The sequence below is a fragment of the Hyalella azteca genome, unplaced genomic scaffold (assembly GCF_000764305.2).
Source record: "Hyalella azteca isolate HAZT.00-mixed unplaced genomic scaffold, Hazt_2.0.2 contig13027, whole genome shotgun sequence".
In the NCBI taxonomy this organism is placed as follows: domain Eukaryota; kingdom Metazoa; phylum Arthropoda; class Malacostraca; order Amphipoda; family Hyalellidae; genus Hyalella; species Hyalella azteca.
In genome coordinates this window covers 51,732-70,937 of record NW_025942964.1, presented here as the reverse complement: position 1 = coordinate 70,937, position 19,206 = coordinate 51,732, and the positions used below count along the sequence as shown (strand labels likewise).

At 37.5% G+C, this 19,206-nt stretch overlaps 1 protein-coding gene across 2 annotated transcripts in view; it reads left to right on the top strand.

Annotated features, from left to right (window-relative positions):
• Nucleotides 1-18,535, top strand: part of LOC108676926 (somatostatin receptor type 2) — a 68,941-nt gene extending 50,406 nt beyond the window's left edge. The window contains exons 2-3 of one of the 2 annotated variants that reach the window (XM_047883487.1): nucleotides 14,197-15,653; nucleotides 17,584-18,535. In XM_047883487.1, coding sequence (XP_047739443.1) covers nucleotides 14,293-15,627 — 1,335 coding nt within the window. In that variant the 5' untranslated portion in view covers nucleotides 14,197-14,292 and the 3' untranslated portion in view covers nucleotides 15,628-15,653; nucleotides 17,584-18,535. Of the gene's footprint in view, nucleotides 1-14,196; nucleotides 15,659-17,583 lie in introns of both variants that reach the window. The other variant, XM_018165085.2, reaches the window with a different exon arrangement.
• Nucleotides 18,536-19,206: the final 671 nt, after the last annotated feature.

The following is a 19,206-nucleotide window of genomic DNA, read 5'->3' as shown; positions in this document are numbered from 1 at the left end:
TTTCAGCTGGAGTGCGTGTCAGTGACAGTGTCTGGACTTACCTGAACTGCGTCACTCAGCAATGCGTCGTTAACGCCTTTTAAAATATGAATGGGGTTATCCAAGAAGTGAAGCGGGCCAATGTTATGAATGAATATCATGCAAAGACCCTCAAAAAACTTAAATCAATTTTACTAGCTGATTTAGAAAAAAATCTCCAAAAAGGATATAGTGGCCTAAAGGATTTAGTGGCATAATCAAAGGCGAAGGACATATTCTGTGCCTTCTTAGAGTTTTCTGTTTTTTTCGCTCCGTTGGTTAGCAGAAATTTATTTCCCTGTACCTCCGATTGATCAGATCCTTTCTGCTGAGCTTGACAGCTGCATTACTTGGGTTATTGGACTAAAATTGACTTCTTTATAGGACTTCATGTCTACAATTTAGGCTTCGCTTTTCGACGGTCAGCAGAGCTTTCCATTCTCTCCCTTCTTAAGAAATTAGGACGTTTCATGTCCGAATAATGGATGTTTTTCTTTTTGAAGGCATTTCCATTGACTGATCTTTTATGGAGCACAAAAAGAAAGGAAAAGAAAGGCATCCATCCACGACTATGCCATGGCCTGACAACGAGGCTTTGTCGAATGAAAAATTGGGGACTGATGGATAGAACACAACTTAATTTAACGGGCTTAAATCTTCTATGAAACCATTACAAGTAAAATGTTCAATCTCTGCTATCTATGAATAAGAATCGGAAATATATGGTGAAAGTACTCGTTTTCCATGTATGATTGACACTGTAGAACTCAGCCGACTCCACTTATACAACCCACTAGTGCTGAAAACGATTGCTGAATATTTCAATTGTTTTCACGAGTGAATTGAAAATTTTCATCAATTCTAGATAGCCGTGTTGTTTGCAAATGTTGAGCTTTTGTGCTTTTGAGCATATTTTAGCAACAGACAATTTTCTTTAATCGTTTTCACATAAATTTTTTTATACGATAGTGAGAAAGAAAGCCTCGAATTCTCACGCGTAAACGAGACAGGATTTTGATCCTGTTTTCGGCCCTGCAGGACGTTACTGAGACGAGGAGGAGGACGTCCGTAGACTGATGGACTTGTTTGCAGTCTTGAGTCTTCCGTCCTCGGAGATGGACAGCCGACTTGTCTGTTCGTTTTTCTTATCTTTACAGACCGCTTCCCTGCAGTGGTACGTTCTGACCATGCAGAAGAAGAAAACTTAGAGAGCTGACGGAAACGTGAACAATAAATGGAAACTTAAACATTAAATGGAACATAGAGTTTAGCTAGAAACAGACAAATTTCGACCAATCCCTGATAGGTTTCACGAAATGAATGAGGCTGAAATATATTCTCGATGACAGAAGGTGATGGAATTTTTTTGGGAGTGTCACCAAAGACATTCTTGTAGCCTCCATTCTAAATGCCCAGTGCAATTGTCATAGATTTAAATCTAATTTCAGCTCTGGAAATGGCCATGCCTTTCTTCAAAATTGTAGAGTTGAAAAATTTGGCTGAGCTTATGGCTGAAATAATTCATCTAACAGTTGGAAATTTTCTTCTCTCAGATGAAGCTAATATTAGTCTCGCAGCTGGAGACATTAATTTCCTGGCTTGAAACACTCGTCTCCTAGCCGGAAACTCCCAGCTTTCAACTTGAGACATTATTTTTCCACCAGAAAACATTGTTTTTTATCTTCAGCTGGTAAAAATTCAATTATGCCCAACGAAGCAATCAAAGAATCTCTGTAAAGTGACAGCCGAAAACAGTTATAATAAGCTCTTCAAACAAATTCAGTATGTGAAACAAGCTCCAAAAACAATTGAAATTTGGTGGCTTCAATATAACATATTTTAATCTGTTCTCCCAATACACGTGTTTCATCCGCCACAACTCATATTTACCACCGAGCTTACGTTGAAAATCAAAACATGAGCCTTTTCTTCACTTCAGACCGATTGCGGATGCGTGGCCTTCTTTAGATTTATCACTGACACTGATATATTTTTATCTTATTTATTTTCAGCCTTAGAATTGAATATCTTTTAATTGGTATTTACTGCAAAGTTGCAAACGAATCATGAATTTAATTAGCAACAAACGTTATTTATTCATGATATTTCAAGGTAGTTAATTGAGCTTCTTTTTGAAGTTAGTATCGACATTTTTGTAATTAATGCAATTAAACTTCATATAACAGCATAATGATTGAGGAATTGCTTTTTCTATTGAGAAATTTTTAGTGATTCCTATAAAGCATTCAATTTGTTTCAGCTAAATATATTTAGGGCTGTCAAAGAGATGTAAATACGAAACATGGGCTTCTGATATTACTCGTACTTTTGCACGCTGGAGAAAAGTGCGCGAAATTTCTTGCAAATTCTATCAGAAGCACGCGCTAAAAGATCCCTTACTCTCTTTAGTAGAGTAAGGGATCTCTCTTTAGTAGGTGCAAACACTCGTTTAGTAGTTTGTCTCTGACCTACCAGGAGTTCATGGTGGCACAAACACTCGTTTAGTAGTGTGTCTCTGACCAACCAGGAGTTCATAGTGGCGCAAACGCTCGTTCAGTTGATTGTCTCTGACCAACCTGGAGTTCATGGTGGCGCAAACGCTCGTTCAGTTGTTTGTCTCTGACCGATCAGGAATGCCTGATGGCGCTGACGCTAGCTTAGTAGTTTGTCTCTGCCTGACCTCGAAAATTAACAGGGTAAAGCTTACCTCCTGCAGTTCTATTGAAATATCACGCATAAAATGCGAATGCCCTTCTCTTAGTGGCCTAGGAAGTGGAAACTGCAGTGTTACTATCACATTCATGTCTGTGATAAACTCTAAAATAGATATGACAGCTTTTGAGCAACACATTTCAGTCCTTGATTTCGTTACAAGCGATATAAGTATTGATGCTGATTGTTTCAGGCAACGAACAGCTCGACACATGTTCACTTTGTTTTAACACTGGCGGTAACTGGTGATATCAGAGTCCAGTATTCATAGGCAGCCATGCATAAGTTCAAACAAATTTACTTGATTTGTACATTTAGTGGCTGGATAGGGTATTGATTCGTGGAATCCGTGTAATTTGTAATTCTTATTATTCATAGCAAGATATATGTTTTAATTTAATTGTTGGCTCAGGAAGAGTATTTCAAAGGAATGATATTTACCGATCAGGATGATGTTTTATTTCAAAGAATGGTCTGCTGTAAATCAATCCAGTAGGTCGATGATTTCAATCATGAAGTGTGGAGCGCCGATTTTGAAACCATCAGATAAGAATTTACGTTCTTGAAATATTTGGGTCCATGAGGTAATGTTTTAGAACTTCTTTTGCAGTTTAAAGCCTACTCAAATAAAGGCCGATGATCTAACTCGATTTTCTATTCATATAGGATCCTAAACAGGCACTAGGATTTTGTTCCTTATCTTCTCGTTCTCGAAGATTCCAAACGCACGGCCCATTTATGTCCCAGTAAATGTCATCAAGAATTATGATGCTACTCGAGGATCTGAGATTCTGACTGGGATCAGTAGATTCACGGTCTCCTCCAGGCATGCACTCAGAAAAATAGATGAGTCATATTGTACAACACACGTCCTGGGAGAGCTGACGGCACTGATGCCATTAAGTTCTGAATATATATTATTAATATATTGAGCCCTGATACCTCCTTTTTTCTGGCTAAAATGGATCAAATAATCCACATAAAGGAGGAAGTGCATCGCTATTTGGGAAAGGTCTCATCAATATCTTTTAATAGTTGCAGTGCCGGTTTAGGCGGCGGTTGACCATCAGCCTATATTTGGCCGTCGGAAATTTTTAATTGACAAGACTAGTAGTTCTTGGGTGCATTCTTAATGTCTTGTGCAACTCGGGGTAGTGAAAATCGTCACTACTGGTATGAACATGTATGGGATGTTATGGAAATTGGTGAACCGGATCGTTTTTCTGCACGTTGCTGACAAACATCAAGCAAATTTAGCAGCATCGACTTTTTGCCGTTACATAGTTTATTTTTAAAATTTTTTTTGTAATAAATTTAGAAATCTTTAGCAGGGTGCCACCAGCTGCAAAGGAAACCGGATGATTTTACGAAAAATTTGTTAGCTTATTGTGGCTCCTCTTGCGAACATTGCGTGAAACACAGGCTGATGAATCTCTTGTTGAAGCGAATATTTTCAAAAACAATTTCTAAAATCATCGGTGGGCGAACACTCACGTATGATGGCACAAATTTAAAACATCATCTTCACAATAAGCTCCTGCTATGAAGTGAACCTCACAAAATGAAAAATTATTGCACAATGGTATTGAAGGTTGTAAAAACTCTGTAATCCAACGTCTTCAAATGGAATGCTTCTTGTTAAAGGCAGAGCGTTTAGCGAGAAAATCGAATAAGCAATTCGCATGGTCGACTTTTGGAGTTCAGAAAACGAATGCTTGCAAGAGTGCTGCAATGCCCGGGCTTTTGAAGTGCTGATGGCACTTTGATATCGGAGGCAAGCGACCTATCGAGAACTGTTCAAATTAGGCGAGCATCAAGTTCAAACTGCGCCATCCGCTTAAAAGCCAAATTGCATCGCTCAACTTCCACTGTCGTGTCGGTAAAAGGATATTCTCACTCGTTTTCGTACATATCGATTTCATGATATCTTCGACAAAAGTTATGAGCTCGGCAGTTTCAGATGACAATTGAATTCCTGAATTATATCCAAGCTTTTCATTGATTTATCGGCACTCTTCCAGATTTAATCTAGCATTGAAATGGTGATCCAAAAATTGCAAGAATACTGCAATGCGTTGAAATAAATTCCAGAGAACTCCGGCTTTATCAAGGCATCCACGTTAATTTTTCTGATCATAGGTGAACTCAATAGGGAGGCAAATCATTTATTTACGATGAAAATATTAGTTGAAATATGAATGGCTTCAGTCAAGTGACAGGATAAAATATTGATTATACTTTCTCCCATCCTCGTAAGCTGGATTTAAATGAAAATTCATTGAAGAGGAAGGCCAGCTGTCAGAATTAAATTTATTTACCGTGGGTTTTTAATTCTGAAGGCCTCATCGCCCATCCAATTAATGATGGATAAAGAATATTCTGACAAATTGGATCGCAAATAAATTGAACCGACCGCTAATTAAGGAAGAATCATTAAGAATGGAAAACAACTTTTACAATAAATAGTATGATATTAATTGGGTCATGGTGTGTTCCGATTTTTTGAAGTCTGCTCATAATTTATGTCCATCATAATAATAAATTTATACAAAATTCATCGTCAGAAGACCTAACCATGACGTTTTGCAATCTTATTGCATAATTTTTGATACACAATAACATTCTACAAGTTAACTTTTCCATTTATTTATGGTCAACGATGAGCGCAAGCAAAGTAACTGTCGAGTACATATGGAAGCCAAGCAGTCTACGCTTCTGTCAACGTTGGGCCCAGATGCGTATGGCTGAAGACGGATGATACGAATGGCTGATTCGTACGGCTGATGATGCTTGATGGGAATGGCTGACGATGGCTGATGTTTCGACGGTTGTTCAGGCGAAAATTGCACTTCTAACGCAAGAATTTCGCTCCTATAGGTTGCGCGAGATGCGGCCTCGGTTCAAGGACAACTGTAATTTTTTAGGCTGTAAAATCACCGCATATTGACCGCTCTGCGTATAGATTAGACGCACTGGATCTGATGGAGGAAAGGATAGGCCTCAAGTGAGGATAATTAAGTTATATTTTTGAAGGGATTGCAGAGAGGTGGCAGTGGGACGTGCATTTTAAAGAAATAGTTGGTATATATTCAGCTGTATTCAGATGTAACAGGTCGCCCCGACTGATGCCAGATTTTAAACGAATAATGGGTATAGATTAAGCTGTATTCAGAAGTAACAGGTCGCCCCAATTGGTGCCAGATTACTTACTATTGAATTTAGAATTAGCTTCTCTCGACTGATTCAAAGTTAATTCAATGATCTGCATTTTAAAAATTATTATCAGTAGTGATTACTTCGATGTTATTCCTCATTATATTCTAGATAAATTCATCCTCATTCGGGGCCTCACATTATTCTCTGAACAAATAAATAAATTCATTATTCTAGGCAGACTGAGCACAAGGCAAGCTGCAAATATTTATGGGTATTGGACATTCGGGACGTAAATAATGTTGGGCTTTGTGCTGAGGTGCGAATATCACAGAGAATATTTGAACAAAGCCTGCTTTGTTGCCCCGAACAATCGCCTTGCTTTGTGACGCCGAATTACGCTTATACAATCGCGACATAAGGCGAACTGGTGGCAGATACAGGATTTATGAAGTAAATTTTTGTGAGATAAACAAAGAATTATTGATCAATATGTTGCTAGTCATAAAAACACAAGAAAATTTATATGAAAAGAAGAGGTTCTACCTTTAGGAAGTGCCGAGAGCTGTTGCTTTAGATATTTATTGGGTGGGGAAACTTTTTGAGAGACACCGTGCATATCAAAATCAATAAAACTATAAGGATAAAAAGTTAATTCGTGAAAAAAAGTCACTTGGAGTCTGTTTAATTCGAAGGCTTGAAATCGAGCGGGCTGCAATTGTAGATTGTTACTTGTACGAATGTCATAGGTAAACTGATGAGAAATTAGTACAACTGCAAACACAAAAAAACATTTCGAGCGTTAGAAATCTTAAAATAATAAACAAATTGAAATCCTAATTTAGATTTTCAGCGTTATTCCATGCTCGCGCAGGAAAATAACTAATTTCTTAAAGTAAATGAAATCGTCTGCTAATTTACCGTAGACTTTATATATTGTTCGTTGAGTTGATGAATGGTCGTAAAATGATTGTGATAGTCAAAAGTGATGGAATGATTAAAGTTAGGACAAGAACATTATCGCACCTTGTTGTAATGACAGAACAATAATTCAAAAGTGTTTTTTCTATAGAATTTTTATCGACATTTTGTCAATTCCATAGAAAACAGTCGTGAGGATTTTAACTGTAGCAGGTCTCCATGTGTGGAGCTTTTTTATGAACAGACAACTAAACAGTGTTTATTTCTTTCAGCCAAGATTAGTTTGAGATTGAAGGTCTTTAATACCTGAAAAAATAGGCATGAAAACCAATTTGAATATTGTGGAATATTGTTATAAATAATCCGAACCATGTATTGGAAACTTCGCCCTGACGTACCGGAAGAAATATCGAGCAAGACGTCGATATAATAGTGAAGATTTGTTTCTGAGGTAATACAGCTGCCTCACACTTCCCACCACCTCAGCTGCCTCACACTTCCCACCACCTCAGCTGCCTCACACTTCCCACCACCTCAGCTGCCTCACACTTCCCACCACTTGAGCTGCCTCACACTTCCCACCACTTATCATGGATTTTCACAATCTCATATCTTAGACTGGAAATTGTTTCATTTCTATGGAGGTTTTTATCTAATTGACCATTTTCCGTGGCATGATTGTAAACATAAACTGCATATTTTTCCCAGCAGTTTAGAAGAGAATCTGTCTGCAGGACTTGCTTTAGTTTGCTGAATTAAAAAAAATGTTATGTTAATATATTTAATTGAAGTGTCAGTTATGATGTATCGCACAACCATCGAACAGGAGCAATCGATTTAAAAAGATATGGCACTCATGGGTATTAGCGCCAATGAGTTCTTGTCCTTTTGGGAATTTTTCCGATCAGCCTCTGAAGAAAACGCAATTCGGCGCGCAGGATATGAGCTGCATTGCAGATAAAAGTCTATGGTTATGTCGAAGCTTGCGATCGAAGGTCCAAGCTCTGAACATGAATTCAATAAAAATGCGTAAGCGTAAGCGGGGGATGGTGCGTTGGCCATTTCAGTTCGGCACGCCCCATTCGTTCAGTTCATAAACAGCAATTGTGAAATTAAGTTTCCGACATTTCAATGCCCATTGCACTTCGGCCAGGATTTTTTTCTCCTTTTTATCCCCTCCCATTCTCAATTGAAAGAGCAAAACGGGTGAAATCAGCCGCTTCGGAGCGATTTCATCCCTCTATTCCTAACCGATAATAACGAGTATTATATTAAACACACACACAGTTTTGTATTCACATTCCGCTTTTGTGAGGATAATATTTATATTTCCACATCTTCCCGTTTTTAACCAGCTTAGGTAAAGTTGGGCTAGATTAGGTTCGACCCGTTTATCTGTTTTAATTGCAAATGAGGAGATGTAGGAATGAGAAAAATCCTCGCCTTAAAGCAATAATCACTGAAATGAGTGTATTCATTATCATAGATAACGGTTACGAATTTAGGAAAAAAACACTGGTCCACGCAGTAGCCTACGCTAACAATCACGCACTTTCGTCCAAACGCCTCTGAACAGAAATTAACGCTGATGATAATCTCAACTTAGTTTAGCAAGTATTTACCCATTATTTTTATTCGGTAAGGCCGTTTTATTTTATTTGCCGAGACACAACCATAACCATATAAGGCACAACCCTTTTTATTGTATACTATATGTTTCAATTCCTTATTCTGTTACACTGAATCAGGGCAACAATCATCTACGAAGTCTCAGTAGAGGTAAACTGGTTTGGGATTTTTTTTACATTTAACATACATAAATTTCCTCAAATAAAATAGGCTACACTCGGATATCGTATCATTATAAAGTCCATTCGATTCATGAGTTTACGATTGAAAATGCACTTGCAAGAAAACAGCCGGATCGTAATTAAAGAGGATAATATTTGAAATTCTAAAAAAAAGTTCGAAGTTGTGGCGTCTTATTTTCAAGTTCGGTTGAGAGCAGGAAAGGTAAACCGATGAGGTTGCATCGTATCGTATACTGTCGCGCATGGACCAAGAAGTTATGGGGTTCCCGTGCGTGCGAAGTTTTGGCTGGCAAATTGTATCTTCGTCCACAAAATTTACTCCCATAAAGCTTGTAGCTGACAGCATTCAAACAAATATATGTCCACATTGAAGTTTATAAACAAGCAAGAGTGAGTGAAGGGTGTTGCTGGAATGATGAAAATCTGAGCAGTTTCCTTCAAATATCTTCAAATTCTTGTACTACCCTATATGAGCCAATTTAAATGAATGGAGAGAAATTCGAGTTTTAACAACAGCCTACAACCTTTATCTTGTAATTCTTGAACAACGTGACTATATGGTTCTAACTCAGGACAATTTGTTAGGTGGTACGATGGCCTGAACCCTGTATGGCCTAAAAAGAACATCCAACTCATATTTTATTTCCAAACCGACAATTGCCAGTCGTGGTTCAAAATACAAAACTTTCACCGACAGAAAAGGATTGTTTTAGCTCAGGATAACGATCAGGCTCACGAGGCCACGCCTATAGGCACGTAGGATTCTCTGCATTCGCTGATAGGAAAATAACAGAATTAAATTTTTAATGTGATATGTAGTGGAATTAGACTGTCATTCAGAAAAACAATATAATTTTTATTTTTTAAGATTAAGAGAGGATCTCCAAGATTACCAAGGTCGCTTGATGCGGTGTTCATCACGTATCCGAGAATTTAACTCCAGCGATTACCTAAGAAGCGTATTAAAGAGGCGCTATCACCTGCATGCACCATATTATTCAAGCAAAGTTACTCATTAGTAGGCAATTGAAACTTCTGCTCAGATAATCGCGCACTGGGATGTCGCCTTCACATATTCAATGAAGCAGCAAATGACGTTATTTCTTATAGCAAACATCAAACATTAGCAGGTTTATGATGTTCTGATTCGGCGATTAAATTTGGTTTACGTGCGTTAAATTTGTAATAATTTTGTTCGTACAGGTTCTAGTCCTCGATTAACCCTAAATTTGTAATTCCATTCAATTTATTTTGATAAACACAGAAAATAATTATAACTTCGTGATATTAAAACGAGATTTATGTTTTCTCCATTATGTTTTCTAATGTTTATTGAAGACGCAGCCAAAAAATTCCTCACTATCTTATAGCCCATATTTTTTTCGAATTTGAATTGAATTTTTGCACCCGAGAAAATCCGTAATACTTCCATGGCATTGAGAAGGCAAGGTCATGCTGAGATTTTTTCCTCGTTGCACATCATTGGCCTACAGACGGAAGAGGGAGCCACGCATGCGTGACACGAATTTCGCTGCACGTCAATTGTTAGGCATCTACAATAGGCCTAAAATTTGCCCTACTTCAATATTGAGCTCCTTAGCCCCGTGCCCGGCTTTTCGTTTATTAAAGCCAAGTCAAACTTTGAAAAATATATTCCAAGTGTTGAGCGTCCAGATGTCTGATATTGAACTTCTTGCAGTAATAACGCCCCAGCCGCCGCAGTTCTGGCGTGACCACAGAAACTCAAGGATGAGACATATGGCGGTCTCAAATATACCAACGCAATGTGGATAAAAAGAGTCAGCATTTGTCATCATGTTGTGACTTATGTAAATATTCGAAAAAATACGTTTAAGAAAATGAGATATGCATGTAATTCATTGGTGAAGGACATAGCTGGATTATTCGTAGTGTTCTATTCCACCCGTACTAATTGCTCCTCAAGAATATTTAAGATATCTAGATCTTATTTTTGAAATGTTATGCTTCGAAAATAAATCCAGCTTTGTCTTTGTTAATTAAGATATGAGCTTAATTTGCAGCACCAATGCGGCGGTATACAGTCGTGCTTTGCCGGCACTTGGATGCGTTCATAATTTTCAGCAAAATATGATCACCGTGATGGAACACAAACCACATGATTAATTTTCATTTTCAATGATCGAATTTTCTAAATTGGAAAAAAATATTGTTGGAGCCTCGACTGTTCCACTGGTAGGAAAATAACAGAATTAAATTTTTAATGTGATATGTAGTGTCTTAATTAGACTGGTTGCATTCAGCAAACAATATCTTTTTATTTTTTGAGATTCAGAGAGGATCTCTTTGTTTCAAATCGAACTTTTTAACGAGCAACAATGGAAGAGCGAGCCTCCGCCACGTGCCGCTCAGTGAGAGGCAATTAATCGGCAGATAATTGGAGCAGATTTCCTTTATTGGCAAAGACCTGGAAGACTTCTCTATCCTTTCTATGGAAAATTATAAAAAATTCAACTCAAAAAGCGATTCTACTATGATGAAAAGTTAAAAGATATATTTTAATGTATGGCAAAATAGAATGGCGATCGAGAAGAATTTTTGCTGCAATTTTCTGAGTTGATATGTAACGAAAAAAGACCCACTGTAAACTTGGTTCTATTGCATTGTTTATGTATATAGGCATATTTGTAAATCTTTTTCAGTTACAAAGCTAAAATTGTATATAGAGCTATATAGCTAGACGCCATTCCATTAAATGACCTGAGAATATATCCTTGAGAATTAAATATATATCATATCGCCCTATCGGAAAACGCCTTCAACACTGCAAGAACACTCACGAATACAGAAGCAAATTGACGTTCTAAAATTATTGAAATTTTATATTAACTAGGTAGAGTTTGTTCATATTAATCAGCTGAAGCACAATTTGAAAAAAAATTATATTATATACTCATCACGCATTATCACACTTTAGTTTACTTTATTACTTTACTTTATTTAAAAATACCATTTTACTATTTTTTAAACTTTTATTGATATTTATATTATAACTTGAGTCTAATTTTTACTGAAAGGAATCGAGTTGGATAATTTGCCCGATAATTTGCTCGCGTCCCATTTTAAGTCTCTTGACTAAGTAAAGTCTGTGTGCCTCTAAGGTAATTACAAATTAGTCCCCCATGCGGAGTAACGAGCTACTGATAGTCTAACTAAGGCCTTCAGAAGTCCCAGTCGTAAACTAGAAGTCCGATCGAAACTTCAGCACCGAGCTTCCTCAGAGGACAACTTAAGGACTCAAGGGCTCTGTTAAAGTTTGAGCAGAACTTGGCCTTAAGTTCGTCGCTGATAAACTCAACTCTGGTGATTTGAAAGACTTAATCGCACGGAGGGCTTTATAAACTTTCATCTTTGCCCTTAAAGTATCTATAAATCTCTGAAAATACAACTATTAAGACAAGAAGACCGTAACAATCATTTGCGTTACTCGCTTTGTCCTGATGCATCATAACGTAAATATTTTAGATTGACAGCATGCAATTAAATGTTTAATGTATCATTGAATTGATTGCAGGCACTAATGAGAAGCAATCAGCTGAAGTGTCACTCTAATAATTATTATAGATGGGACCCCGATAGTTAATATTCAGCAATTGTTGGAAGCTGTCGACGAGCCATCGCTTGTGTAAGGAAATTATTATATCTGATGATATACAATAACTTGCATGGTTAATAGAAGAACAGGTTACAGGTTATGTTGGAGGTAACAGGCTCATGTAAAATGAAGATAAAATCCGTATTTACAAGTCTAGCATTCATTATTCATACTGCACAGCGCTCGTAACTTGAGTTCCAATTTGTAATGTCAAACTAAAACTCTACAACAAACGATTTTTAATTTATTCTCCGATAATTGGGCACCGCAATCGATGGCGCTACGATTTGTCATCACGAGTCATTTTTTTTAAAGTTCTTGAGAGAAATATGATTCCTATTTTTTGTCACTGTCTTTGGATTCGAACTTCCCAACCAGAGCCCAACATTTCTCGTCTGATAAACTACATATCCTGAGAATACGCTTGTTAATCTGATACAGATAAAATAATTTGATTTTTACATCAATGGAAGGGTATAGGAAAGAGCACTCAGAATGCTTTTATTTTAAAGCAACAAAATTTCAGTCCTAAACATCAACCAAATTTCTATACAGGATTAATTTCATTCAAATAAATTGTATGTGGCAATAATTTACGTAGCGTCTGAAATTCGGCATCCGATATAAGTAAGAATCAATAAAAATGTGATCAGTATCAAACAGATCCTAGAGTATATATACTCGGGTATGCCTATTATATACGCGGGTATGCATATTTTACAAATCAGCTTGAAAAGATAAGATAAGAAAATTTCTGAATGTCAACGGGGATGATTTTATTGAGTAAATCATCGAAAACCAAGCAATACCCTTCATTTTCACTCGCCAACCCATTGATTAGTTAGTAAGTCACTATATAGTGTGTGCAGAAATGATACTCATCGATTGCAAGCCTTTAATCTACAAAGCTCTCCATAACTATAGAGTAGTATCCCCACTTTTTTAAATTAGTTTAATCATATCTTTATATGTTTTAAGCTGTGTTTGTGCCCAATGCCTCAGCAAAATGTAATGGAACAGTGGCGTTTTACAATTGTACTTTCACGACTTCTTCAAACAATCTGAGATACAGGACTTAGTGAACTGAAATCTTGCATTTAAATCATGAATACTGGATCGAGTTCGTGGCGACTAGTGGGTTGACAAGAGGGGAAAACAACATCCGATCACTGCAGTGAAGCAGAAGTGCAGGCAGAGGAGTGATCCTGCGCTGTGAAGTGAAGAGATCCTGCGACATGAAGTGAGGAGAGCCTTCTGCAGTATGTTATAGGCGATCCTACGTTATAATGTGAAAAGATCCTGCTGCAAGAATTTGGGAGATCCTCCAACTTCATGTGAAGAAATCCTACCGTATGAAGTGAGGAGATCCTGCGGTTTGAATTGAGATCCTACAAATGAAGCTAGGAAATCCTGCGGGCGGAAATGAAATGAGGAGATCCTTCAGGATGAAGCTAGGAAATCCTGCGGGCGGAAATTAGAAGATCCTACAAATCAAGCTAGGAATTCCTGCAGGCGGAAATGAGGAGATCCTGCAGAATGAAGCGAGCAGATCCTGCAGTAGTGCATCGTAATTTGATCCTCTGGGACCACTCACCCCGCAGCTACCCGACGCTCCGACTGCATTATCTTATTTCTATTCACTCTTTCTGATAAGGATTAGAAATAAATTCGAACGTCGCAACCTGCACTTTAAAGTAATTTAAAAAGTTTGTACTCATAATTGACATTTATCATCAATAATCTTTTTCATTGTTGTTCATAAAAAATATAATTTATTTAGTTTTAGAAACATTAATTCTCTTGCTCCCAAAGAAGAGATAAAGCAGCTATTTTTTCTTGTCCGGCGAATTGCGGGGAACCAAATGCTTTCTATTCTGAACCGACTTCTATAGCAAACTTTTGTCGCGCTCAATAATCCAATCATTAATCAAAATTTTCTTTCAACAGGCTGGCACGCTCTGTTCCCCCAACATGGAAGCCCATAAGATGCCGGTCTTCTAATTGACAGCAATTAAAAAGTGTCGACGCCGGTGAAACACAGCAATGGATCTTCTAGCTTCCACCATGTCGGTTGCCGCAACAACGTTGACCCCAGACGTAGATGTAACCAAGAACATCGAGGAATTTTTCGTAACGGAGGAAGCAGGTTCAACTATGAATTGTTCTTTGATAGATCTTGACGAGTTTGCTGAATTCGCCCTTAATGGGACCAATTGCTCGGAAAAATTGTTCTCAGGAGGAGCAAAAGATTTTATGGGGCCGGTTGTGAGTGTGATCTCGCAAATTGTGATGTTTATTGTTTTCCTCGTTGGTCTATGCGGCAATACTCTCGTTATTTACGTCGTCACGCGCTTTTCAAAGATGCAGACAGTCACTAATCTCTATATTCTTAATCTTGCCATTGCCGATGAACTTTTTGTAATTGGAATTCCTTTTCTGATCACCACGACTTACCTCGGCTATTGGACCTTCGGTGCTGTCATGTGCAAAATTTACTTGATAACTACTGCGCTTAATCAGTTCACGAGCTCGATGATATTGGCAGTGATGTGCGCGGATCGATACATCGCAGTTTGCCATCCGATAAATGCCAACAAACTTCGCACGCCAATCATCTCAAAGTTTGTGTCCCTAACAACCTGGTCGGTGTCGGCGATGCTTATCGCTCCAGTATTTAATTATGGCGGCCTTTTGGAGTACCACGGACAGCTGAACTGCAACTTTTACTGGCCCAAGAACTACGACCGGATCTGGATCCTCACCTCCTTTTTTGTGGCTTTTGCCGTTCCAGTAACTTTTTTCTTAATTTTCTACGTTTTAGTTCTACACAAACTGAAGACTGTCGGCCCCCATAAGAAATCTAGAGAAAAAAAGAAATCACACACGAAGGTAACGAAAATGGTGCTCACCGTCATCACAGTGTACGTGATTTGCTACGTTCCCTACTGGGTAATGCAGATGACTCTTTTGGCCTCAGACCCTGGCCAGAGATTAACAACCTTCAAAGTTGTATGCTTTTTATTCGCTAATGTATTAATCTACATCAACTCTGCCATCAACCCAATACTTTACGCATTCCTCAGTGACAATTTCAAGAAAAGCTTCATGAAAGCCTGCACGTGCATCAACAGACAGGATATCAACAACGCCCTGCATGTCGAAACTTCAGTGTTCCCGCGTCGCACCCGCGGCAGTTCTTCGATGCCATCACGGTCGTGCCGAGAGCGTGAGAGCTCCGTTACCACGGCCATACTTACGAAGGAGATGTCGGCAGCAATGACGACTTTGACGGGGTCTCCTGTTGCCGTAACCACTAACAATGAAGACCATAACCAGCTTAATGGGCGATCAACTTCTCCAGCATTGAATCGGTGTTAGGGCGCGGCCAGTGACCTTGAATTCTGGTGAGGTAAGTTTTAGTTTTTTTTATGAACTCATTAAAAAATTTGCAGATTTAAATTAAAATCTTCCAACAATTAGCACGAAAATAACGTTTCAAAAGAAAACAATCCTGACTTAAATTCTCTGTGATATATGCCATCATTATACCTGGAGAGCTAGGTGGAAGTAGTTAGTAGTACCTAGTAGTCTGTTGTAGTTTGTCAACTTCTCTAGTTACAGGGCGAGAAATTGCAAAATACCTGACTCATCACCAGGATTCCAAACTTCTTAATTTGCCGAGTTTAAAGCTATTTCCTCACTCTAAAGTCCATGGCTCTGTCTAATCCGCTTTAAGACTGCAATCAAGTCAATACCAAGAATTGCTCTTTCTATTCGATTTCTTGTCGACCCATAGTGTGTGGGCATGTAGATGGAGATCACTATCGATGAATTTTATGAACATTTAATAAACATCCGCTGTGTGCTCAGATCAATAACCGCCCAAACTTGATACCCAAGCCAGCACAATATATCAGCAAAATTTTCTAGTCCGATCATTCTTTCTTTCTAGTTTCATTTCTTCATCTGACGAATTAAAATTATGAAAGTAATTTTTACCATTAACCTTCTTTTTTAGAGGCAGTTATATCTTTTAATTTCTTTTTACCCTCCAATCCGTACGAAGTCGGCGCGTAAATTCGACCCGTCTTCGCATGTGGGGATTTTCCGCAATATATTTTACCCTAGACGCCAGCGAACGACTCCTGAGGGAGTAAGCCGAGGCCGCATCTCGCAATCTCAGAGACAAATTTTCAGAAATAAAAGAAAAGTTTGACCTCTTGCATTAACCCAATATTCACGTGAACTTATTTCTAAAAAATGAAGCACTCTAAATATTTTTTAACGTTTTTCATAAGCACCTGTCCCACTGAAAATGTTTCGTATCATATTCATATCTCATACCAAAATTCTCATACCGTAATTCTTTACTTCTACGCTAACATCGACAGAGCTTATGTTTTAACATAAGCTTTATTTCAAACCGAGTTATACCCGCATCCCACGTACGGCCTTCTCCAATTACCGCTGCGTTAGTTTCATCCGCTAATCATTTCCTTTGATCCTTTGCGACATTTCTTCATCTTAAAGCTCGGATGCGGCGGCGTTGTTGCGGAACGGAACGAGATCATCCGTCAAGCTGGCATCGATCAAGCGCTGTCCGCGACCGACATAAAAAATGGCCTTGTTGCCATGGCAAACAAATATACGAGCCTTTAACATAGATATGGCTTAATATGATAAACATTCAAGTCCACCACATGTGTTTATACAATAAAAGTATTACAGTGTTTGGTGGAGTGTGTATGGATAACAAATAAATTTTGGATTTTATGCCTGTCGATCTTCGACTGAATTAAAGTTCGTCATATTTTTAAACTATTTCAGCTTGAGAAAACGCTCGAAACACTCGAACATTTTGATTTTATTCTTTGTAAAGAAATTGAATCAAAGCTGGACGTTCAAACCGCACTTTTTCTTGCCTCTGCTATTTGTTTCCGTAATTGTGCAAGTCTGTATTAGAGTGTTAGATTACGTAGCATCTAATTAATAACACAGCTCAAGTTCCAGTCACTGACATTTAACAGTGCATTACATAATTACAACTAAAATAGGTTCATATTTTCGTTCAGAAACATTACGAACTTTATCCAAACATGATTTGTCTATTGTAGTTTTTATACTGATATATCTTGCATCGGACAAATATTAATTTAAATATTAATCTACTAAATTTGAATATTAAATAGTATTTAAATATTATTAATTATTAAAGTTTATATTAATATATCATTCATCCTGTTTCAAATTTACTGGTATAAACATAACTTCAGAACTCATATCCCAACTTATGTGTCCCTAATATAGAAATAATAATTATTGTTTATCCTACAGGCCGAAGATCAGCGGCTCCAGAGCGGAGGTCACCACATGCTTGACAACCCTTCCCGATATACTCTGAAGATCTTCACTTTATAAGTCACTAAACATTTATTAGTCAAGACATTATAAAATATTGTAAGATCACTAAACATTTCATTTATTAGTTGTACAATAATTGCCTATACATTAATTTAGACCTGACGACACTGGAGAAATTCAGCATGAGATGAAACTCTAACATTTTAAATGATGTCTAGGCGAGTGGGATGCTCTTACAAACTTGGTAAAATGACAATATGTTGTACTACACAAAATATGTGTAGAGAATAACTTTGACGTTTACTATAGAAATTACTGTTTGCTGTTCAGGAAAGGATTCAACTGCATCATGTAGCCCCATAAATAATTTTTTTTTAATGAAATTCGTCGTGTTTTTAAATCGGCATAGACAAAACAATTTTAGTAAAAGAAATGGCTTCCGTCTTAGCATATGGTAGCGTCCGCAATATAAGATATATATGGTTTTATTGTAGGTGCTTTCAATAACAACAAATCCTTTTTAACTAATTTTCAGTTGAAAACAACTGCCAAACTACATTGATACAATATCGTACCGCTTTATTTTACAAACTTTTAAGAATAGAATGAAGGGTGCGGGCGCTTGTTGTTAACAATGACGCATTGTGAGCCTAAATGCGTTATTATAAACTACAGTTGTCGATACCCAGGGGTAGGTTGATTTCTGACGCTCTTCTTTTCGAGATGCATATAAATATTAATTCCATTTTTGTGGTGTATGCTGGACTGGTCAGTGTAATGTTTTCTTGTGTCTATTTTAGAGGAAAAAGAACTTTATGTACACATGTCATATTGTTGAAATGTTCAGAGACCATCAAGATCACGAGCATTTTGAAGCAGGAAATAGCCCCCAAATACATACGTTCCATTTTGTCAGTCAACTTAAGCAAAGTACGCATTAGAAAATTTTTCATTTTTATTTTTTTTCTGATATCGATTCTAGGAGGAAACTCCCAAGAAGGCCATGGAAACGATTCGATTGAGTCACTTATATGTTTACATCGGTTATGTTTGTTTTCATCGATCATGTTTGTTTAAATCGGCCATGTTAGTTTACAACTTTACATCGACCATGTTTGTTTTCTCTAATGAAATCATGTCGTGAAGAAATTCAAAACCCAATGAAGTCATAAGAGAAGTTTGTTTACGTCAGCCATGTTTGTGTACATGAGCAAGAAAATTATTATTTAATGTGATTATACATCGGACGATTATAATGTAATGCTGTCTAGTCCGGATCATTTTCAACCTTATTAGCTATAGTGGATTGTTGTACGTGAATGTGAATTATTTCTTTGACGCATTTGGTAGCGTTTAGTAGCTACAACTTTTTAAATGTAACCTTATACGTGTAACCTACTTAATTTAAGTAACTGTGTCTTTAAATGATAATGTTTTGAAGAATGTGAGTGCAGATTCTCTGCTGAGGAATTTCTCTGTATTGCTTTAACGCCAACGCTCGTCTACATGAGCTGTTCTGAACTGGAACCGTGCTGGTCTCGGGGAATGGCAATTATTAACTGAATACTATTTTTCTAACGAGCCTGTCAACGGAGG